Source organism: Musa acuminata, chromosome BXJ1-5 (assembly GCF_036884655.1).
Source record: "Musa acuminata AAA Group cultivar baxijiao chromosome BXJ1-5, Cavendish_Baxijiao_AAA, whole genome shotgun sequence".
In the NCBI taxonomy this organism is placed as follows: Eukaryota; Viridiplantae; Streptophyta; class Magnoliopsida; order Zingiberales; family Musaceae; genus Musa; species Musa acuminata.
Genome location: NC_088331.1, coordinates 1,310,209 through 1,334,590, shown reverse-complemented (window position 1 = coordinate 1,334,590; position 24,382 = coordinate 1,310,209). Strand labels below are relative to the sequence as shown.

General features: G+C 38.1%; 1 protein-coding gene across 2 annotated transcripts; it reads right to left on the bottom strand.

Annotated features, from left to right (window-relative positions):
* Positions 1-3,965: 3,965 nt before the first annotated feature.
* LOC103983560 (DExH-box ATP-dependent RNA helicase DExH6) lies at positions 3,966-23,450 on the bottom strand. Of its 2 annotated transcripts, none has more exons than XM_009400792.3 (15): positions 23,109-23,450; positions 16,196-16,286; positions 14,907-15,222; positions 14,686-14,760; positions 13,846-13,890; positions 11,096-11,186; positions 10,948-11,006; positions 10,243-10,404; positions 8,822-8,874; positions 8,130-8,163; positions 7,904-7,993; positions 6,798-7,802; positions 5,641-6,717; positions 4,559-5,034; positions 3,966-4,442 (listed from the first exon to the last, which is right to left on the bottom strand). In XM_009400792.3, exons 1-14 carry the CDS (start codon positions 23,221-23,223, stop codon positions 4,654-4,656), a joined length of 3,594 nt encoding a protein of 1,197 aa, XP_009399067.2. In that variant the 5' UTR covers positions 23,224-23,450; the 3' UTR covers positions 3,966-4,442; positions 4,559-4,653. The 2 variants fall into 2 exon arrangements, with proteins under 2 accessions (XP_009399067.2, XP_009399068.2); XM_009400793.3 differs by having other exon boundaries at positions 3,966-4,435; positions 23,109-23,449.
* Positions 23,451-24,382: the final 932 nt, after the last annotated feature.

Below are 24,382 nucleotides of genomic sequence, written 5' to 3'. Positions count from 1 at the left end.
TAATCATATTTATCCTCTTATTTAGCAGGAGATTAAATCGGAGCCTCACGTGGCACCCCGACAATCCACGTGACGGACACGTGAACTTTATCTCGGTAAGAGGAAGCAGAGAAACGGAGAGGGACAGCGCCGACGTGTCTACCGCCCATTGGTTATCCATCTCCCACCGCAGCACGCACTACGTGGACCGACTTCTTCTGTCTGTTTCCCCTCACCGTCTCGGTGACATCACCGGATTCCCTCCAGCGAGTGAGCTCACAGAGAGGAGCGAGAAGTGTGGCGACCTCCTTCGGTGCGCGGATCGGACCGATGACCGCGTTTCTGTATCGTCACATCCTTCGCTGCTGATGTCGTGGTGACCGCATGATTTCGGAGGCCAAGTGGTGATGCTTACCGCAGGTGATTGGTTGCGGAAGAATAAACAAAGATCAAAGAGAGGAGCGTTGCGTGTCGCCGACTTTCCTATATATATATATATATATATATATATATATATATATATATATATATATATATATATATATATATATATATATATATTATATATTCGAGCTCGATTATATATAAAAGACTTCATGTGAAGTTGGTTTATTTCTTTTCTTTATTTTAGTCGTGTGTTTTTTTTTTTTAGAGGAATATAAAATTATTGGATCTTTTCATCTCATATGCCCTTTTGCTTTTCATGAGAGAGATGAAGCGAGAGAAAAAGAAGAGAATAAGTAAAGGAAGAGTATAGATGCTTTAATCATCAATCTTTTATTTAGCATGATTTGATGTTTTAGATATTGGAATGATATCAATCATAAAAACTAGATCGATGCGAGTCTCATATATGTCGATATATCGATACATCGATTTTTATTTTTCCAATATTTTAGAATTATTCTTACCGTCTCATCTTAATTTTTAACTAATATGTTGTTATGATTAATGATTCTTTCGGATGAATGGATAATTTTTTTATAAATATCTTGATGTATTCGATCAATTATATTTATTTCGGATTTTTAACATTGGGAGGAGACAATCCCAATGTGGCCAAATGGCATTCCTATACACAAATAGGGTTGAACTTGTTTTTGTTCCTTAAAATTTACTTCCAATGTGGTCAAGAGGGATTTTTTTTCTAAAATAAATTAATTTTAATTACATTAAATGACATATAAGATTTGCAATGGTACGTTAATCATAAGATGTTTCAATAGATAAAGATGTTTTGAATAGAAAATTATAGATAAGTTTTGAGTTTTTAGATGAAACGCCTTATAATTAAAAGTTATTTTCAAAAGACATTCCAACGTATTTCAATTATTTACACATATATTCTCTCTAATATGTGCTTTTCAAATATTATACAATGGATTAAATTTAATGTATATTATCATAGTCTTTTTGTAATTATTCTTTGTTCGATTTCTACATGGATATAAGGGGTTAATTATAAATTATTTTATGTAATTAACTATCTTTAGCATCTCGATCCCTATATTTTTATAAATTATATTAAAATTTATATACTTAGAAATATTTATTTTTATTTTTCCTCGTATCGTCGATTCTATTGATAAAAATATCGTACGTGCTCGATGATAAACTAAAGTGAGATAGAGTCAGTACGTACTCAGTGATAACCTCTACGGTATTTTCGAGTCGATGATGATGTGAGAAGAAACAAGATTAAATATTTTATTTTTATAAGTATAAAAATCTTAATATAAGTATAAAAATCTTAATATAATTTTTGAAAATATAAAAATTAAAATATTAAAGATAATTAATGAAAAAAGAAATATAAATTAGCTCAAATATACGAATTTGTTCTCGAAGATTTTACGATCGACATAGATGCACGAGCGAGGATTCGAGAGATGATAGTACTTTTGGAGCGTTACTTGTCATCTCTAAATGGTGAGATCGACTGTCGATGCATAGTGTTCTTTCTTCCCGGTGGCAGCAGCACCACGTGAGCTGATTCCCACCACCTGCACAAGACGTAAGACCGGCACTGTGAGCGCACAGCACAAGCTCGCGGCCTTTGGCTCGAAGACTAGTGTTTCCGAGCTCGCGTCTTAACGCAGCCACGGGATGGATGAGGGCGATGGCGCGTGCAGGAATGGCCCCGACGACCCATCGCCCCAGCATCATCGTCACCTTCCATTCCGTTCCAGGATGTCCTGAGCCGAGCCTGCACGGAGCTCCTCCGGTCCCATCACGGTGATGCTACTGATGACCACACACCACCATCCCCATTGATTGCGGTGGTTGCTGCTGCATCTCCCAGAAACACTAGCGGTCTCCGTTCTACAGTTTTGATCGTCCCCATCTCTACTGTTTTGGGGGTTCCCAACGATTGTAGCATATTATTGTCAAGTAACATTAAACATCGGCCAATTACATACTATCTTTTTATAGTACTATTTTAACATATCAATTCTTATATTTTTAAAATATTATATTAATATTTTTATAATTATGAAAGTACAATATCTAGATTTATTTTTCATATCATCGTCAATTTTATTAACGTAAATATGAAAATAAAAAAAATAATTTTAATATTTCAGTTAATAGTGACGAACGGTGAAAGGGTCATTAAACGATTACATCGATGTCAACGGGTGATCCCTAGCAATATTATCATCCATTATTATGTTTTTATTGATAAAACTAACATCGTTAAGATAAATGAACATAGATGTTTCAGTTTTATAAGATAATATAATTTTTCAAAGTATAATGATCAAAATACTAAAAATAACTAGATCCATTACTCGATATAATAATGCATCGACCAACCGAAATATCTTAGTATCATTTGACTTAATAATGAATGATGTACAATGAAATGATTATTTTATAGTCGATGGGAGGTAGAATATCCCTTTCCGGGAGTTGGGAGTGTTATATGTTTCTTTTGCCGTGAACATTTTGTTGAGCCAATTAGCAATCACTCCATCTGCCCTTTTCTGATGGGCGGGCTTCGTCACTGACAACAAAGGTGCAGATATAACATTTATGTACAGTTTTGAGGTTGTTGGGAGTCAGATGGAAGTCTTACCAAAGGATGACAGCAAACACAGCTTTGTCCCACTGCTCTGAGATCAACAACCACTTTCTTCACAAGAGGATGCTGCTGTTCTCCATATGTCACATTTGCCCAATACCCAACAATAAGTGCATTCCATACCATACCATACCATACCATACCAAGAAACTAGTGATGCCACTTTTATGTTTGACCAATAATTACCAGAGCATCATCCACCACTGTCTATGATTGCTGCCTTTGGATGTAAACTGGACAGCTTGTGTCCAACTTGGCACCATACCAACTTGTTCTTGGCATCCTGAATTCTGAGGAGGATGGTAGAAATATAAGTTCATGAGTGGTCTGATGGTAACAGTGGTCACTGCACTAGTTTTCTGTTTTCTTACTTGACATCATGATGCCAAAACAACACAAAAACCCTACTTTTTCATGAATGTGAAAAGTGCAGACAAGAGAAAACTTGCATCTAAAAACAATTAGGTACAAACTTGGAGAGAATACATATTATGATGCAATGATAATAAATCCATAAAAAAAATGAATCATCCTATCTTAACATACATCAGATTAAAATCTTTCCAGTAAATCCAGTAGAACTGTATACCCTGAAAATACCTGACCTACTGTTATTACCATTCTCATATACCTGAATCTCATTAATAGAACTTAAATCTTTTTTTTCCTTTTTTTTTTTCTTACAAACTATAAATCATACTAAATTACCAACTAAACCAGCAAGCACATTCATCCTATAACTGGATATTTAATTATTTTAATCTTTGTTCCATGTAACAAATATACCAATGCAGCTGGTCCACACCAAATCTAAATCATTAAACATATACTAATTGGATGAAATAATTGCCTAAAACCTTAATCTACATATCAAGTTCAATACTCATGATACTTAATAAAATAAAAATATCAGTAGTATAAAATAGCTTCATTACCAGCATAAGGGCATGTGAATACAAGGGCACTAAATCATTAGAAGAAATATTAGGACGCATCCGTGACAGAAAAATCAAATTCTTCAACTGACTAGTCTAAACTACAACTTATTGTGGTTCCATTTGCACAACTGTCCTTTTCCTCTTCCAAATAAATATGGATCATTTCCTACGGACAACATGCTCTGTTAAGGATGCCAGTGTTTTCTCAAAATAACAGAACTCGCCGATATTGCTACCATAGAAAATGTCTTTGATGATTCTGAGCACAAGGAAGATTCACCAGTTAGATGTATACGAGACCATAGATTCCATTGACGTGAAACCCCAAAAGCACAGTCCAAATTCAGCAGCTGTGCTGGCAGCTTAAAGCAGTCAGCTTTCGGCCATTTTGCGTACCTGCACTTTCATAAGCCCCCCAAGCAGCAACTATTTCCTGTAAGCTGCAAAAGAAAGCAGTTAGAGGGACCATCAGCATCATCAAACCGCCAAACCAGATAAACAAGCTTTGTAGATGGGTAGAGAAAGCTGATGCGGATTATAAACCTTGGATCAGTACCTCTGTTCGGAATGATCATCCAATATTACCCATTAAATGAGAACTCAAGGGTGATCATTAAAGTTGACAAATGATGGCAGACAAAATAGTAGCTCTTAGCGTCGCCTCTTAAAGGATCTTATCCTTGGTGCAGCGCTACCAGAACCTGGACCAGGAAAAGGAGACCTGACTGGTGAATGGGAGATTGAATGTGCTGATACAGGACTGATAAGGTTGGCTTTCCTGTCTTTGCGGGAGGGAGAACCCTGGACTTTGTCTGAAATTAAAGATCTCAGAAATCCCCCAGGCGGAATGAAGCCCATTAATCTTCTTCCCTGAAAAGGTCTACCTGGGTCAGCCGCATCTCTGCCTGATGGTTGAGGTTCTAGCACAGCATCAGCAAGTACACTGGGTAGTCCATCATAAGAAAGAATGCAGGCAATGGCATACATCGACGTTCCCAATGCAGGTGGCAGAACTGCCTGTGGATACTTTACCTGCAAAGGACAGTCTTTATATAAGGAGACCATGGAAGAGTAATAGAACATTTGATGAACCATAGAGTTGAGGAAGCCAGAGTCTCTGCCATAGAGGTAATGCGTAACCTATATAAAACTCACAGAGACTAAGATAAGACAGAAAACTATTTACAGCAAAGCAGATTGTAGAAGTGCAAAACTTCCATGTCAATATGAACTCAATGAATCACCAGATGAAAGTCAAATAAGTCAAATTCTTCTTCAGTAAGCCACAAGCTCCTCAATGTGCAACTTTTCTTGTTACAAACATAAGTGTGAAATCCATCTAGGTTTCAAGCTTTAATTTTATGCATAAGCAAGTAGTAACAAGCTTGACACAGTAGAGTTCATTAAAACTTTGTTAAAGGACTTTAAAACTTTCCTAGAAATTAGTCGGTGCAACTTTGCTCTAAGCATTTTGAGATGGTCTATAGATAAATGTTTCAGTAATGAAACAAAAACCTTTGCAAATTAATATAAATTGTTAATCATCCAATTTTTTGTCAAACATCTAAATGGTCAAATAAATTGGCAACAGAAAAGAGTCCGTCAGGTCAAGATTTAATAAACGATGCATAATCTTACCTTAAACAAGATAGAGGCAGACAGACGCTCCCGTAAGCAGTATATCTGAGCAACATCAAGGGCTGTTGATTCAAATCTCAGCCATCGATCAACAACAACTGAAACATTATTGTCGGGGGAAGACATAATTTCTTCTCCACATTGTCCAGGCGATATTGTTGTCTCCATCTCATCTTCCTCAAGACTAGAACCATCTAGATCATCATCACTTTCATCATCATTTTCATTTCCAGGAGCAACAACCATTTCCATTGCAAGCAACAACAATGGATAAGGACCAATGAGAGAGCAATTCTTTATGTACATCCCCCCATCTCCTCGAGTAATTTCATCATAAATAATAAGTGGGCAGCCAGCCGCCTTACCAAATGACAAATTAAAGTTAGAAGAATGAGGATGCAAGCGAACTTTGGCACCACTAGGCGTCTCCACTATAGCTCTTTTATCATTCTTTCGACGTGGAAGCAATCTTCCCACCATTGGATAACTACCAGCCATGAGCACTGCCCGCAGAATACCTGGATCATGAGCATTTAAGCTACAACTGGACATATCCGCTGGAATGAAGCCATTTTTTGCCAGCTCATTTTGAAGCTGCTTCCGCATGCTACATAGCATATTCATTGTGCTTGATGAGACAAAATACCTAGAACAAAACTGTGACTCTTGACCTCTATCTTTTGCCTTCCTCCAACAATCAAATGCTGCTACAACAGCTAGCTGATCACTATATCCACCATAGAGAGAAGCAAGTTCAAGTTTTGCGATAGCAGCCTTCTTCCTCCCATCTGGAGCCATTGGGAGAATGAAAGGTTCTCGGTAATCAGACGCACATGCTAGAGTCAATGCAGGGTCCAAGCAATTCATTAAAATTGCAAATAGAAGCATCTTGCTAGTCGATGGATGAACAGGAAGAGAACCCAGCTTCTTTCCAAGATCAGTAAGTCTTTCATCATGTGTCAAAGCACCAATGTCTTGAAGAACAATGAGTGCATTGCGAACAGTTTCAGGAACAGGAGGATCCAATGTTTTATGTAAAAAGTCTGCTACTCTACAGCTGGGATCAAGTAATTTTACCTGCCAGGAAAAAAAATCAAGCCAACAAACCACAGATCTGCATTAACTAAAAGCAAGGAAAGCAAGAAGTGGTATCTTGCCTGCAAACAGAGTTCCTCAATAGGCATTCTCTTTATCTCGGGAACTTGATAATCTGGCAAAGATGCTGCTCGAAATTTGGAGTAAAGATGGTAGCAGGTTCCTGGTTGACAACGACCAGCACGTCCCTCACGCTGTCTTGCACTAGCTTTTGATACCCAAGAAGAATGAAGTGTAGATACATTGTTATACGGATCATAACTTTTTTCTTTCATTCTGCCACTATCTATGACATATACAACATCATCAATGGTAACAGCAGTCTCTGCAATGTTGGTTGACAAAATGATTTTACGAGCACCAGCAGGTGGGCGTTTAAAAACCTTCTTTTGCTCTGCAGATGGAATCATAGAATGGAGAGAGAATATCAAAAACTTTGATTGATCTCGAAAATACGGTGAAGCAACCAGCCTCTCTTTGGTTTGATTTATGTCATCCCACCCAGGAAGAAAGACAAGAATAGCTCCTTCTGCAGAATCATTGCATATTTTCCTTAATAGCCGTTCTATCAGGACAGTATCAATATGTTCTGGATTAATACTTGCAAGGTACTCGTTAAGTAGTTCCTCCTCTTCTGCTGATTTTGATATATCTTTCTGCATATGTTTTTTAATAATTTCATATACCTGGAGTTGATTCCCACGCTGAGCCCAATCTAATGCAGACCCTCCATCATTGTCGTATAAAGAACAATCAGCACCAAAAGACAGAAGCATGCAGACATCACCAACTCTACCCTTTCCAGCAAATACCATTAAGGGTGATATACCAGTCAAGGAATGCTTGTAGTTATAAATTCCAGGTGTTTGCTCAGTAGAAATCAGTTCAAGCAAAGGATCAAATTCATCATTAGCTAAAGCCAGATTGATTGCTTCATCCAGGTCATCTTTATATTCTTCAGTCAAGGGACTAGATTCCTGAGATTCATCCACTGCCACGTGATTTAAATGATTACCATCCACGGATTTCAAGATGGTTAGCACATCCTCCAAATAAAAAATCTTGACCTGAAGAAGAAATATCTCAGCAACCATTATTTAGTTATAATTGGCTACTAATGCAAAGGTGTAACTTTATGTGGATGGTTAACTCATAACAAATATCTCACAGGATATGTGAAACCAGGGACTTGAATAATCGGGCATCCATTGAAGTAGTTGGAAAATCGCTCAGCATCAATGGTGGCACTCATGAGCACCTGTTGGTTTAAAGGTACAGATAATTGATCAACACTAGACCACATAAAACAATACACACTGTGCAGAAGTTATAGTTTAGTCATACAATGAGCATGACATGCAACAAAAAGTAGAAAAAAACAAATTAGTACTTACCAATCTCATATGTGGATATGAGGGCAGCAAATCTCTGCAGTTGAGAACAGAAAGCAACAAATAAGTAATGTTTATAAAGTCTTTCAACTTCTAAAACTTGAAACCTGAGTCAATAAAACATACTGTTAAGGCTACATATAATATTCCTTAAAAGATGCATAATATACAGCATTGTATAGGTCACACTTCACTGTTATGGAGCAAATAAAAAGGGGGAACCCGGTACACATGGCTCTCTAAAATGCAACCAGGATGCTTAAAGTGACAAAACAAAATGACCAACAGTATAACCAATGGACGGGATACTATCCCCACTTGTTAATAATTATTGTATCAGTTATTTTATTGTTATGGAGCAAACAACGAAAGGCAACATAGTTAACAGTTCACACAACTCTCGCTAAGTCTAGCCCATGCAAGCAAGACCATTTCCATGATTTTTATGGAGCAAAAATTAGAGCAAAATAATTTGAAATTGCAGACAAGAGACTTTGATGAAAATTCAATCATTCCTGGACTGCTATATTCCCAGGTCATAGAGCATATGAAAATAGGGAATTCCTAAAACAAAAGGGATCCACATATCAGGAACTTGTGCATCAGTAAGATTTGTATTGAGATATATAGTATATGGTTTATATATAAATAAAACAGAAATCGATTCAAGCATTCAAGTGGCTTTTTCCAAATACCTGATAATTGCCAGCATAAAATCAGAAAATCTGTCTCTTTCATGAATTTCATCCTAAAAGTAGAGGACAATAGATATTAGTCACAGGTATTAGAAGAAATGTAACAAATAATAATTGCTAGATAAATCAACATACAGATATATCATAATTAGTTTGAGTTTACCCCAAAAAAATACAAGACTTGTTCAATCAGTTTGAATTCAGATCAATTGACCATAGGTAGTAGAGGGAATTGGAAACTTCTCAATGTCTCAATAGTAGAGATGCATCACAATGAAAACCTCTTATACCCAATTAGGAAAGCCATTCTAAGACTCCACATATCACTATCAAATTGTCCTAACCCATGCAGGCCATTCATTCAGGAAATACAAATCCAACAAATATATACAGATTAGAGAGATATAACCAAGATAAAAAGGCCATATACCATGGCATATTGGAACTCAATTGTTCATAATTCTGCACAGATATGTTTGGGCACAAGTGGCATTTACTGGACCAACATCCTACCACCAGGCCGACCAAGAGAAACCAGGTGGTACATCCTGTGCAAACCTTGTACCACCTAGTACTCCCAGTACAAGGCCTGTACGTCTCAGTACATGACCTGCACAACCCTGTAGTTATTTTATCTTTCAACCTTTTTCTTCGGACTTTTTCAAAACCTGTTTTGCACCGGCATACCAGCAAACAGTATACCAAGTATACTAGCCCAGATCAGTTTGGGTATTACACAGTTAGCCGCATGTTTTGCATATGTCACCATTTATGCCCCTTCACTCTTTTTTCCAACGTGCAGAAATGCTCTCTCTTTTTGCTCCTGCTCTTCTCAGGGGAAAAATATTGTTATGTTTAACATTTTTGATGATATTCAAACTTGTCTTTTTTATTTTTAACTTGGGCAGATCCAAAGAAGATAACTTAGTTTAATAAACAAAAATGGTTATTGCAGACACATAATGCAACATGCACTGCATATAGTTGCATTAAAATGTTGTCATTTATGCCACTTCCCCTTTTAATCCCACATTCAACACACGCAAAATCACTCCCCTAGCACACTTATTCTTTGAAAAGAAAAGGATTGTAGTCTCTCTTTTTATTCTGGACATAAGAAACCCAATCCTATTCTCATTAACTTTAAATTGGGCAGATTACAAGGAAATTGTATCATACACAATGGTTCACTGATCAGGGAGTTCCTCCATAATAAATTCTTGAACATGGTGCACAAAGAAAAAAGCCTTTGCTTTAGAGAAAATCTGTAAAATCCAATCAAAACCATAAAGATCATTATAACACTGAAACAGGCCTTTAATTACACGAATTATAATTCTTACCATAAAAACTCAATTAAATAACCACCTATACAAAGCAGAACCAGATTACAAAACCTTATGACAGAAAGAAAGCTTTACCACAATAACATGGGTTATTCCTTGGAAACAATCCTCCATCTGCCTTCTTCCAGCTTCTGCACTTGACAAGTTTGAGCCTCTGCTAATAAGCAATCTTAAAAGTACTCCGTTTGTGCAGAACATTATTGATGACTGCTTCCCACCCTTGGACTCCAAACGAATCTGGCATAAGAAAAGTAAACTTGAAATTGCTTAAAATATTCTTACAACACTTTATAAAGGACAGAAGTCTGAGAGTATGATTCTAAAATGAAAAAAGTATCAACAGTAGCCTAGCAACATAAGTAATGGCTGAAATTTAATATGTATTGATAAAACAAAAAAAAATGATGTGCTAAGTTTACAACCAAACCCCGAACAAACCCAATCCAACCCAACATAACAAAGAAAAAGAAACTGATTTGATTAAGTAAATATGGGTTAGATCTTCTTCCAACCTTGGTTTCTCAACCATAACTGAAAAAGGTAAAAAAGAATACAACGGGAGGTTAACCAGTGCAAATAAGATGAAGAATCAGAAATATTAAAAATAAAAACTTAACTAGTGCCATGCTATCTAAAGCATCAACAGCTACATGGACTATCAAATTAGATATGCTATCAAATACACTGTGGCTTCCAGAACCTCTATTAACAAAGCCAAAACACCTACTTTGATTCAGGAGTACAGTTAATTAACAAGTACGAGCTTGCAAAATCACTTACCTTATATCCAACAGTTTCTCCAACAGTTTCCCCCCTCTCATAAGAGATTCTTTCCGCAACTATACAGCCCACAAAAATAAGAAAAGCTTTAGATAGTGACTATGCCGAGAACATATTGAGCAAAAGATATATACCAAATAGTAATCACCTGAAATAGCTGATATGCGCCTGGGTTGTGTGCATATAATTTTACATGCCTCACCTTTATCCCACATATAATCCAAGAGATACTGAGGGACCTGATTTTCATCAAGGAAAAATTACTTTACCAGAAAAAGATAAATTACAAATGAAAAATATAAATGGCTGATCTTCACCAAAAAGTAAAGAGTTCAAAATAGAGAGGCATACATTGACTAAAAAATGACATCTAATATTATGTATATTCAAGGACATTAGAAGCAAGGCTCGTAATATCGCCAAGCACGGTATGGATGGTGTCTACTGGTCCAACAACCGACCAGTACACAAAGCAGGACAAACCAAACAGTATACCCAGCACAGGGGCTGTACCACTCAGTACAGGGTCTGTACCACCTGGTACATCCAGTCGGTGCTGGTACTGTCCTGTTTTGTAAAAGAAAGTGTTCCTGAAATTTTGAATAGAAAAAAAAGCTGCAGTCAATAAATTTTCTCTTGATTTCTTCTTTCCCATATTTATCTCCCCACTATTATGCAAGTTTCCTTATGCTTTATAAGAGGTAACATATTCTCTACAAATGTTAATCTCTGTTGGCCCTAGCTATTTGGCCAGAAATGGATCTTTTAGTTCTATTCTTTCTAATTGATCTTAAGTAGTTAATTCTTGCTCTTTAACTACAACAACAATAAAAACAAAAATAACAACAATGACAACAAAACCGTAAGTCTCAACTATTTATGGTCGGCTACATGGATTGTTGTCGCCATTGAAATCGATAGAAAGCTATAAGTTTAGTTAAGTTCAAAATATTTCAATATTTATTTATAGTTTCTATTAAAGTCTTTCTAGTTCTTCCTCTATCTCTCCTCGTACCACTAATATTAATTATTTCACCTCTTCTGACTACTGCATCCGAAGATCGCCCTAGCACATGCTTATACCATCTTAAATGATTTTCTCTCATCTTATACTCTATCGAAACGATACCGGGTTGTTCACGAATAAAAATATTTCTTTTCCTATCTTTCCTAGTAACTCCACACATCTATCTCAACATTCTCATCTTGACAACGTAAACTTTTTATATATGTTTTTTCTTTACTGCCCAACACTTAGATGCATAAAGCATTGTTGCTCTCACAATCATCTTATAAAATTTTTCTTTTAATCTCAAAGGTATCCAATAATCACACAAGACTTCTGACACCTCTCGTCATTTTGTAAATTTTTTTCTTATAAAATTCTTGCTCTTTAACTGATTAAACTAAAGCCTCCACTGATCAAGTCTCCCTCAAGACCATGCAACCAATCATCCATATCATCTAATCAAATCAATAAAGATGATAATTTTGCATCAAAGAACCATAGACATTTCCGCATCACGGATCAACTCTTGACTATCTATTGAAAGTTAGACCCAAGTACATGACCCATGTTATATTAGCCAAGGAATGCAATTTCGAAAAATACCGCCCGATATGGGCGATACGTACTGGTCCGTCAGTTGACCGGTACACGAACCGATCATTACCGAACAGAACGATATATATATATATATATATATATATATATATATATATATATATATATATATATATATATATATATATATATAAAAAAAGCGACATCACCTTTTTCAACAAATATTTATATATAAATATTTATATATAAACTTATATATATAATAGAAAATAAAAGGATAATATATTTCTGCATTTACGAAAGAGAATGATTTCTTTCTAGATTCAATTGAATTGATACACAAGTAAATACTTATCATGTACCAGAACGTAACACACCATATGCGTACATCTTTCGGTTTTTATTTACTGAAAACGGCATGTGATATATAGAAAATATACTATTAAATAATTATGAATCGTGAATACATACGTATCCTTGACATACTGAAACGACGACTATTATTGGTATCAAACATATATATATATATATATATATATATATATATATATATATATATATAAAATCTTTTATATATAAATATAATCTTTTATATATAAATATATATTTATTAAATTTATATATATATATAAACGAGGTGACGTCGCCGAGCCTGGGAGAAGAGAGAGGCGACGTCACGCCGAATATATATATATATATATACACCGAGCAGTATATCGTTCGGTATACCGCTCGATATACAGTATCGTACTGTACCGAGCTAACATTGAAACTCCGGTACGGTACGAAATTGCGAACCTTGATATTAGCTACCATGTGCTTTTGTACAACAACAGGACCGTTCTTGTAAAGAAACATGTAAGATTTAGCAACAATGCAAATTTCAGTAGAAATTATATGAGAATCGGATTTGTCAAAGATGATAAAGCTGGATCTCGCTTTCATATATGGTAAACAGCAAGCACAATCTAGAGTTTTTTACTTAATTAACATAAGGAAATCTAACATATGACCAAATATCTGCATGACCTATTAACTATTAAGCACTAGATGACTTTAAAACAGACCCTGCAGTCTTATTTATTCAGAGAAGAATGATAATATAACAAGCACAATAGTTCATAGACAGAACAACCACATTTTAGAGAAGAAAATTAACAAAAATACCGTGTCAAATTGGCTATAAATAAATAAAAATATAACAAATGCAAAAAACACACTGTAAATGTCTTCATCTCAAAAATGAGATGCAAAAAATAAAGGAAAATAAGCACTAAAAAATTAAGCAGAAACTTTTTGGCAAGATAAGCAAAAACAAATCAAAGAACTGGCACCTGAGTGGTTTTACCGCAGCCAGTCTCACCAGATATAAGCACAACCTGATAAAGAAAAATATGTTAGCTGACAAGATCTCTAAGAACAGAATCATCTGGATCATATGTACTGTCAGAAACATGTTGTGCCAATAAACTAAGAAGCAGAAAAATCAGGGGTATACTTAAAACGTCCGTACTATGTAGTGCTTACAAAGAAATATTCACTTTGAATCTTTAATCTATGACCTATATCCAAGAAAAGAGCTTTCTACATCCCCATTACTATTATAATCTAAGAAAAATTATACACTTTTCTGGTGGGTGTAGCTTCTGTTCATCATCTTTCTGCTCCCTGCGATGTTCTCTCATCATACAGTCAGAAAAAATAAAAAACAAGTGTATCAATCCATTTCCTTTTGGAAACATCACAAGAAAACTTGATAAAAGCCCATAGAGTACTTAGGAACATGTTTCCATATATCTTAATTGGACAGATCTACTAGTTATTTATGAATCAAGTATGCAATTTAGTTATCATCAAATATAGCCTCTCACAATGTAGCTGAACAAATGTGTGTGGATATTTTGTATGTTACAATTACATATTAGTATCAACTGAACTAAATATGTAAGTGATTTAAGGAAATATTACCTAGCAATCAAACCCATTCATTCCTACGAATAAAAACCAAAATCCATATCGCAAACAAACTACTTGCTTAAATATACATTGCTAATCTCATATTGTGATGTTTTTAGCTTGAGAGCATTTAAGGAACATATCACATAACAGTCGAAGTACATCAACATCCGCGCTTCATTGAACAATGCAAAGAAATTTTGCTAGGGTGGAAGAACCTGGTTAGTTTCCAGTGTTGATGTTATGCCATCCTTGAAGGACGCAATTGGAAGTTTAGCTCTATCTTCCACAATCTGCAGAATTTTCATGTGTACTTAACTCAACAAAAGACAAATTATGAAAAAATAAGAAAAAAAGAAATGTTTAAAGCATCTCATAAGAGACATGAACAAATAAAAGGAACTATTATTTTCAATTAAATTTGATAACAAGGAACGACCTTTCTCAACTGTGATGAATTATTTATTCTGGAAGCTAGCTGCTCCACCTTTTTTGCAATATCCGACTTCCGCATTGCTGGTTTGCAAAAACTAGAATCTTGCTTCCACTGTCCCTTACCAACTTTGACACTTGAGTTGTTCACTGCATCTTCTCTCTTCTCTACATCATCAGGAGGATAACGCAAAAAAAGATCTTGTAGAACTTCTTTCACCTCTTCCGAAAATTGCAAGCAAGTGATCATTTCTTCTTCCTTCTTAATGGATCCATTTTTCTTTTTACTTTTGTATACAGAAAGACGTCTTCTTTCTCCATACCTGAATGAGGTTCGCCATATAAAAAATTATTAAAAGAAAGATCTCTAGCTTTGAAATTAATAAATCCAGCATTTCAGCATCTAAGCAATGATCCAAGCATTTATTTGTTTCTAATAGTATTAGAAGGATAACAAAATTTAAAAAAGGAGAAACATGACAGATAGCATGTATTAAGTTTTATCAAAGGACACAAAGATTGTCATGCCAACCAGTAAAGGTCAGAATGTATGTGCCATAAAAGATAATAGGCAAGCATTTGCAGACCTTAGCCCCTGTGCCAATACTGCAGATAGAAGTGTAGATTAAACTTTGCCCGTGCCAGCTTATGTAAGGGCATATTGATCAGCACAACACACACACACACAGAAAGGAATCAACATGCACCGATGCCAAAAAATGCTAATTGTTGACAAAAAAATTAGTCTAAAAAATTTGCAGGGGAATGGTTCCAAAACTTCCCCATTCAGCTGCTATAGAAAAATCCACAGAAACTGATGAAAGATAAGATAAAGTTCAAAGATGTAAAAAATATAAACCAATTTCAGTCTATCTTATTGTACAATATTACACAAACAAAGCACATTAGAATTTGCCTAGAAAACAATCTCCTTCTAAGAAAAGACCACTACTCCTTTGTTGCCTCACTATTTCACCAAATTCTACCATTTTTCAATAGCTGAGTTTAGCATACAATATCTTCAGAGTTTTACGTTTAATCAGCTACAAACCAATACAACTGCATACCACCATCACAGGTTTGGCTATGAAAGGCAAGATGGCATCACACCATGCATAAAACTCCAACACTAGCATAAGGATCAAGCTCTACAGGCATGAAAGACAGGACATATCACATCTAGACTCATAATTTGTAGAATCCTTATCTAATTATTGCAGATATAAAGATATATCTTGAGAAATAAAGATATGGTTTTGCACTTTTAGTCTTCATCTATGTTCCTTTAACACTCACCCAGAACTTTTTGATATCATTCCCATTTTTCTGCACATTTCGTGAATTGCAGCTCGTTCTTGTTTTGACAAACCTGATTCGAAAGTGTACACTGCAGAGTAAAGCACACAGACATTTAATAGTTGGTTAGGTCAATATATAATATTAAAGTAATGTTAACACAACTAACAATCTGATTTAACAAACAGTTTATGATGCATACCCAATAGATGGTATATCACCAACTGACAGTATAAAATCTACAAAATGCATTTTTATCAGGACAGAGAATAAGAACACTATAAAATTGGAAATCTAGCCTATCTTTATTGAGCTTCCTGAGATACAAAACTAATTGGTTTATAGAATGAAATGCCAATTAAAATCAATAACAGTAACAATACAGTAAGAAAAAGTTATGCACCAATTTGGTATCCAAGTGCTCACAAAAAAGTAAAATGTATCATAATCGACCAATAAATTTGTCAAGAGTCGTTGATATCAAATGCAAGCAAATAATCATCGACTGTCAGACCACAAAAATATGCTACAAGAAGAGAATAATTGCACAACAAACAAAAGGTAAGCGATTTCTATGGGATTTATAAAATACATTTAGATCTAAACAGTCATAAATAATTGATTGACATAGGTAGTTCAAAACAAGGTCTACAATTTCGAATAATACCGCCCGTACCAGTCCACCAACAAACCGGTACACGGACCGCTCACTACCGGACGGTATCTCACACACACACACACACACACACACACACACACATAGGCGACGTCGCCCCGCATGGGGAGAAGAGAGGAACGTCGCCGAATATATATATATATATATATATATATACAGAGAGAGAGAGAGAGAGAGAGAGGAGACATCACCTCGACACCACCTCATTTTTCCGCGATGTCACCTCTTTTTTCTACGACATCACCGAAAATATATTTTTTACTTATATATATATATATATATATATATATATATATATATATATATATATACCAAGCGATATACCGCTCGGTATATAGTACCGTATCGTACCGAGCGAATCTCGAAACTCCAGTACGGTACGATATTTCAATCCTTAGTTCAAAGCACATGGAATAACCTACAACATATATAAAATAGAAAATTAATTGACTACCATGAGGAGCCAACAATAAAAAAGCACCTGTGCTACAACACAAGGACCTAACTGTCACGGACTTAGCTGGTTTTGTTTAAGTCATGCGGCACCCTTACGTGTTCGTCCACAAAGGTCAGCCTCCCCGAAACCTCCCATGGTCCCTTAGGACCTACAAAAGAGAAATCGGGTTAGAGAAAGCGCCTCACTCAGGGTCCACAAGCAAACATTCCAAGAAAACACTTCATAGACAATGCAAATTACAAACAGACTTTACAAGCTCTGAATGGTTGCACAACAAAGGGTCAAAATGGTCCACTACAAACCGAATATCTCTCACAAGTGTCCACATGACACAACCTTTATTTACAAACCTAAGAAGGCCACCAAACCCAACTAAAATGAGGCTTTTAAGTCTTCGACCGTCCCTCTACATGTTGTGCAAAGCATGAACAAACCAAAAGGCACGGACATATATAAGTATTACATCAAACATCCTGTTTAGAACTTTGTCTGTGACATTCTCCCCCACTTATTACTTCGACGTCCTCGTCGAAGCCTTTTGCCAACACTGTAACTCCTCACCTTTGCTGAGTCTTCAATCTTCTGCTCTAGCTGCAATGCGCCTCTTGGCTCCCAGCTGCTCTCCGCTGCTGTTGTTGAGTAGTCGAACTTTTGATATGCTATGTTGTTTCAACTCGCCAATGACTTTGACTCTAGTGTGGGGTTGGCTGAGTTGTGTTGATCCTTGTTGATTCCTACGGATCCTTCATATGAAGGAAAATACCATCCTTACTATGCGCCAGTCTCTCAAATACCACATGCTGCTTGAACTGGGTGGATGCTTGTTGGAGCTTTAACGAGCATCGTCTCGCAAACTTTCGAAGTTTTGGGTCCTTCCTCCACAAAATGTCCATCGACTCTTCTTTCATTTAGTTGTCACTTCCAAGTAGATTCACATCACTTCCGCTTTCGATTGGCATTATGTTGGGAAATGAAGCGGATAATCTACTCTCAATAGCACTGATCACCATTGGTGAGGATTTGACAACTATTATCTTTCATTATCTTTGAAGGGTCTGTGAACCTGTGCAACGCTCATCTGCTGGATAGATAAGAGAATTGGGGTACTTGGTTTCACCCATTCTCTTAAGAGTTGAGAAGACAATGGTTACTTGACTTCGCCCACCTCCTCAAGGGTTGTACTCCATGCATCGAGCTGGTTATTGACCTTCGCCTGCTCTTTGCTCACACTTTTGAAGCACTCGAAGTGTTTGCACTCCTTGCATTGAATTAGCTACTGTGATTCACCTTTTCAATGTTATCGAACTTCTGGAATGTAGGAAGTTTTCACCTTAACTTAGAGTAATTCTCTAATAGATTTGGTCGCCTCTGGGATTGTACTGTCTTCTCCATCAACCCTGTCGCCTACTCCACTAAGTAGCAAAGGTACAGCACCACTCTTGCATGACCTGAAGTCCTTCACTTTCGGCTATCTTGATGAGAAGCTCATTGACACCGGTCTTACTAAGTTCCTTGGCCCCTGCCCTTCAGCCTTGTCTCGAAACTTGGAGTTTGCCTCTGCATGCTCCACCTCCTTGGCCCCTTTCACGGAAGTTCTGCCTTTACGGTACCATGGCGCTGCCATGCCCATGGCCCTACCATCCGTCGCCTCGCATCTGCATCCCTTTTCTTTACGATCAGTAGATATGTCTCTGTGGCACTCCTCCGAGTCCACCTCCATTCTAACTGATGCTTGATTTTGGGTAGCTAAGTTCCTCTGGACTTGTCGTCGCTTCCTCGTCCCTTTCGACCCCTTGCTTCAACACCTCTGTGTTCTCCAAGCAGCTCCCTTTGGTCGATGAAAAAACAGACTACAACTCCCATGCATGGCCTCTGTCAGCACGTTGTAGGGTTTGCATCGATTCTGTTCTCCTTAGCTTTATTGGTAGCAACGTTCGCTTACTCGACCTTGTCCTCTGACTTGTCGGGCTCCCTTAAGCGAATATGGGCTCTGGAGCGATCCAACTCTCCAGCTGCTTCGATCATACCTCTGCATGATCAAGTCCCTCCCATGGGACTCACTGGTACTTGCATTCGAACTTTTCCCTCAGTGGAACACAGCCCCCATATGCTGATAACCAAGGCTTTTATCCGATGCAAGATTCGATGCACGCACGGAAGACCCGCCTCTGCGGTACCATGGCCTTCAATCCTTGAATCCATAGCCCTTCTTGCCGTCGTGTTATTCACCGAAGTAGAGCTTCCAGTAACTCCTGATCATACCTCCGTATGATATAGTCCCTCACGGGACTATGTCATGTGTATCGCATTGCCATGAACTGTTCCACCACGATCCCCTGCACCATGTCGCCTCCTGATGACATCTCTATTGCATTCTGATCCTTGTGGGATGAACTCGAATTGTGATCCCTCCATGTGTGGCCTTTGCCAATACATCGCAGGGTCTTTTCCACCTTCAATTTTGTTCGCTCCTTTGGCAATCGACCTTCATCCACCCACTCTTGGGTCACACCTAGTTGAAGCACCGCTCTAGGACAGTTTGTCGCCTAGTAGCTCCCCAAGTCCACCAATTACGTTGCACTTGGTGGAACGTTGTCTAGATCCTGGGCCTCTACCCCTACCAGCCTAATCTCCGCTGCGCACCGCTTCCTGCCTAGCAACTTGACTGGCAACACTGTGGCATATTCTTCAAGAGTACCCGCCTCCGCGTCCTCTTGCCCCGTGCCAAGACCTTCTAAACCCAACTTCGCCTCCGCAAGTTAAGTCGCCTTAGTTCCTCCATCAAATGCTTCTCTGAGATAAGGTGCATGTGCCCAGAAACTCCCTTCGCCTTTGGCACCATGCAAGATGAGTCCGCTCCGTCAGAATGAAGGACCCATGGAACAACATAATCCTGCTCTTGCCTCTGCAAAAGTTCATGTCCGTGACCTCTGTCCAAGGAAAGCACTGTGCCTCCGCTCCATGTTCCATCTTCTATGCTGGCTCCCTTCATGCGGCTTGGGTACTTTGCCAAGTTACACCCAAGTTGCTAAGCTCCTCGTTTTTGCATTGAGTCGATGGTGGCCCTCGCGCCCACCATTCCACGGGTCAACCCTCCCTAGAGTCCAATCTCCATATCGACTCCAAGTGTGCCTTCATTTGTGTTGCTTTGGATCGCTCCCCCACTTGATCTCGCAATACATCCACCAATGCATTCTCTCAAGCGAGATCATGCAACGACTCCTCGCCGCTTGCTCGGTCTATTGAGCTTCGTGGAGTTGTTGTTTGTTAAGATACTTCTCTTCAACATGTGCGGTCTGTTGCACATGATTCTCCCTCTGGAGAAACCGGGATCTATTCCTCCTGGATAACTGTCCCGTTGGAGCAACATCTCTCTTCGCTTCCTTCTCTCTGAAAGTTTCGGAGACCACCATCCCCTTCGGACTACTCCGATTTGCTGAACAAACTGTGCATTGTTCTGCCCCCTACAAATGCACTTGCTAGATTGTGACTCCACGTCAATACAGTCCCCGCTGCACCACTCAAGGCCTAGCAACATGCTGAACTCGCTGCACACTTCAGCCTCCTACGAATGTATCCTTCGCATGCCGACGAGAAAGTTTCAATGCTCCATGGCGTCGAGTTTTGATCGCCTTGGGATGGCCGCGAACATTCCATCATCCACATACAAGCATATGCATGAGTACCGAATTCATCGAGTTAGTAATTCCCCTCACCTCTGTGAGCTTTGCATAACTCCTTCGGTCACTGAGCAACTCATTCCACCTTGCATAGTCTCATCCTTTACCAAGCGCCTCGCTTGCCTTGAGCACCATCAAGTATAGTTGTCAACGTCGAGCCGTAGCTCGAACTCAGCCATCCCAACCTTTGTACGCTCCGCATTCTTCCAAGCTTGCTTGTTCTCGTGGTGCCTCTTGCGCGAAGGGTTGGTCATTCCTCTGAATGTCAATCTCAAATGTCCGCTCCTCCGAGCGACTCCTTTTCCCTACATCTCCATACCCGTTTTCCCCCAAACGATCGCCCGTGTGCTGACTACCCTCAACGCAACCCGCTAGGTCCCTCACATTTGCATGACAAGTGTTTCTATGAGTACTTGTCCCGCTCTGATACCATCTGTCACGGACTTAGCTGGTTTTGCCTAAGTCGTGCGACACCCATAGTGTCCTCCGCAAAGGTCAACCTCCCCGAAACCTCCTATGGTCCCTTAGGACCTACAAAAGAGAAAACGGGTTAGAGAAAGCGCCTCACTTGGGATCCACAAGCAAACATTCCAGGAAACACTTCATAGACAATGCAAATTACAAACAGACTTTACAAGCTCTAAATGATTGCACAACAAAGGGTCAAAATGGTCCACTACAAACCGAATATCTCTCACAAGTGTCCACATGACATAACCTTTATTTACGAGCCTAAGAAGGCCACCAAACCCAACTAAAATGGGGCTTTTAAGCCTTCGAGCGTCCCTCTACATGTTGTGCAAAGCATAAACAAACCAAAAGGCACAGACATATATAAGTATTACATCAAACATTCTGTTTAGAACTTTGTCCGTGACATAATGGAATAAGATGATAGTTCTCAAGCTTAAACTCCCAAAGGATATGACCTTCTACAGATTTTTAGCTTGCCTTTACCCAGTTTATAATAACCCATCTGAAATTTTCTACACGGTATCGATTCATGCCTTCCTCTCTTCTACTTTGACCATGCATTTCCATCATAGGGGAAATCCAAACCTTCTTTTGTTTAAATTATGATGATTGCACATATTTAAATGCAAATATTCAGCATCATCCACTGGATCTTAACTAGCTTTACAATAACTTCTTTAGAGATCCTTCTTAGATGAAAAAGAAATTCATCATCTTGAAAACCACATAAAAAACCGAATTTTATTAAAAAACATATTGTAGGTAGTCCATTAACTTTTGATGATCAGATGAATCTTCTTTGACATTCTCAGAAGTTGGACAATCTCAACCAAGCATCACTATGAATGCATAACACATTATCTCAACCAAACTAAAGAATTTGTTAAGCAAGTTTTTCAGTCCCTTGCCACTTCTACCAGAGAATTTTAGATCAACCCTCCTGACTATATGTCTCTCCAATATAAGGGAGAGAAAAGTCCCCCAAGGTGGTAAACTAGAGCCGAAAGTACTCTACTATATTGCTGGAGAATAACCGATAAGGGCAAAAGATGACAACAGAACTCCCTAAGAACTTGGACTTGTTTATAGGACTACTATTTGCCAAAGAACATAAAACAATAAAAAACACAGCTGACACAGACCTGCAAATAGCTGATTCTTGGTGCAGATACCACTGCAAAATGCTTCTTGGAGGTGATGCATAATGTCATGCATCTCAGGGGAACTAGACAACTAGAAGGAAAGACAACGTCCAATTCTTTCAACAAAATGCTTAACCCGAGAATAATCTCACATTTTGATCACGCACGTAAGCATAATATCATACTTTGAGCATCAATCAACCATACAAGCAATTAGATACCCATTCTCAAATAAACATAAAAAAAATTTGACAAAGGAGAATTAGGATAAAAAAGAAATAAGCATATAAACGTTTACGATCTGCATGCATCAATTAAGAACTAAGCAGCATAAAGTCGTACACTTTCCAAGCATACTGAAGAGATTGCATTACTCCAGATGAAAACCCAGAAATGACCAAGAAGTTTATACTGAAGAGATTAGAAACCACCGAAGCAAAGAAGCAATCTTTCTTCGTCTGGGGTTCAAGAATTCGAAGGGTACCTTCAGCTTCGGATGTCCGGAACTCCTCGAGCACTTTGCCGATACGAACTCGGGTGGCCTCGGTGACGACGCTCGACGACTGCTGCTCTCCTCCTTTTCCTTTCTTCTTCCCCATGTCCCTCTTCTTCTTCTTCTTCTTCTTCTTCTTCTTCTTCTTCTTCCCCTCCTCCACAACGAGAGTGACGATGGGAGAGGAAAGGGACGGGGCGAGGGAACGAATCAGGCTTCTCGGCTGCCTCCTCCGGAGTTGGTCTTATTCGTTATTGCGCTCTCGAGAAGGCAGCTACGGCCCTTCTGCTTCGCCTCCCTTGTCTTGTCGGTTTCCTATTCCTGATATAGGAATCCAGAAACCTAGATTTGGGGCAACGCGCGCACGAGCGTCCAAGCGGCCCCTCTTCCCGAGCCCAAGATGGCTAGGGTTTCTATTCCTATCCAACAGATCTCGGACGAGGGAGGCCGGCCCGGTTGAGCCCTAAGTTGGTGCTACGCAGCAGCAGGCGATCCGGATCCGTCTCCAAATCTGGATTCGGATTCGCATGGATCCTATAACCAATCGGATTGGATTACCCGATGTTAACTGTCGACGGGTTCCGTTAGGGCCTGCCTATATATATATATATATATACATATATATATAAACATATTTAAGAAAATTAAACTTTTTTTTTTCTTAATGAAAGTTAGGTAAATATCAAAACTATCTTCAAACAAAAAGATAAATATACTAAAAAGTTAATAGAAAATTTATGCGGTTCGATAGTTTTTGTTCATATCCATATAGAAAATTAAAATTTTCATAGTATAAAATCATTTATAGGATTTGTTCGTCACCTTAACGTAGAAATGTATCAAATACGTATAGGATAACCTAATTCACGTCCGTTTCCAATACCAGGATTTGAACAAAACCGATGGGTTGTGATTGGAACTAGAACTAGTAGGTCTCATATTCAATCACAAACAAAACACTTGCTGTCATTATTCACATTCACTATTCATGGTGGGAGTTGCATAGTAGTAGTGCCATCAAATTGATCCAGCAGAACTCAAGCTATTGTTTGCTGAACTTAAAGAACTTAAGAATATGTTCTAAGAAAGATGCCAAGGAGAAAGGAAAGCTGACGACCACAGAAACAATTCAGCATAAAGAATTGTGAAGCAGTTTTGGGAAGACTAATTCCTCAGTTCATCTACCATGGAGTTTCAGATAAGTAATGACTTGAAGAAACTTAAGAGTCGACTGTTTTGTGTTGGTTTCCAGCTTTGTTAACAGT

Coding starts and splice junctions, on each gene's coding strand:
- LOC103983560 (XM_009400792.3), bottom strand. CDS start 23,223: ATGGGGAAGAAGAAAGGAAAAGGAGGAGAGCAGCAGTCGTCGAGCGTC. Junction 8,164..8,821: donor TTTATGCTGGCAATTATCAG/GTATTTGGAAAA, acceptor TCTCAACTGCAG/AGATTTGCTGCCCTCATATC. Junction 7,803..7,903: donor TCCCTGGTTTCACATATCCT/GTGAGATATTTG, acceptor TTTCTTCTTCAG/GTCAAGATTTTTTATTTGGA.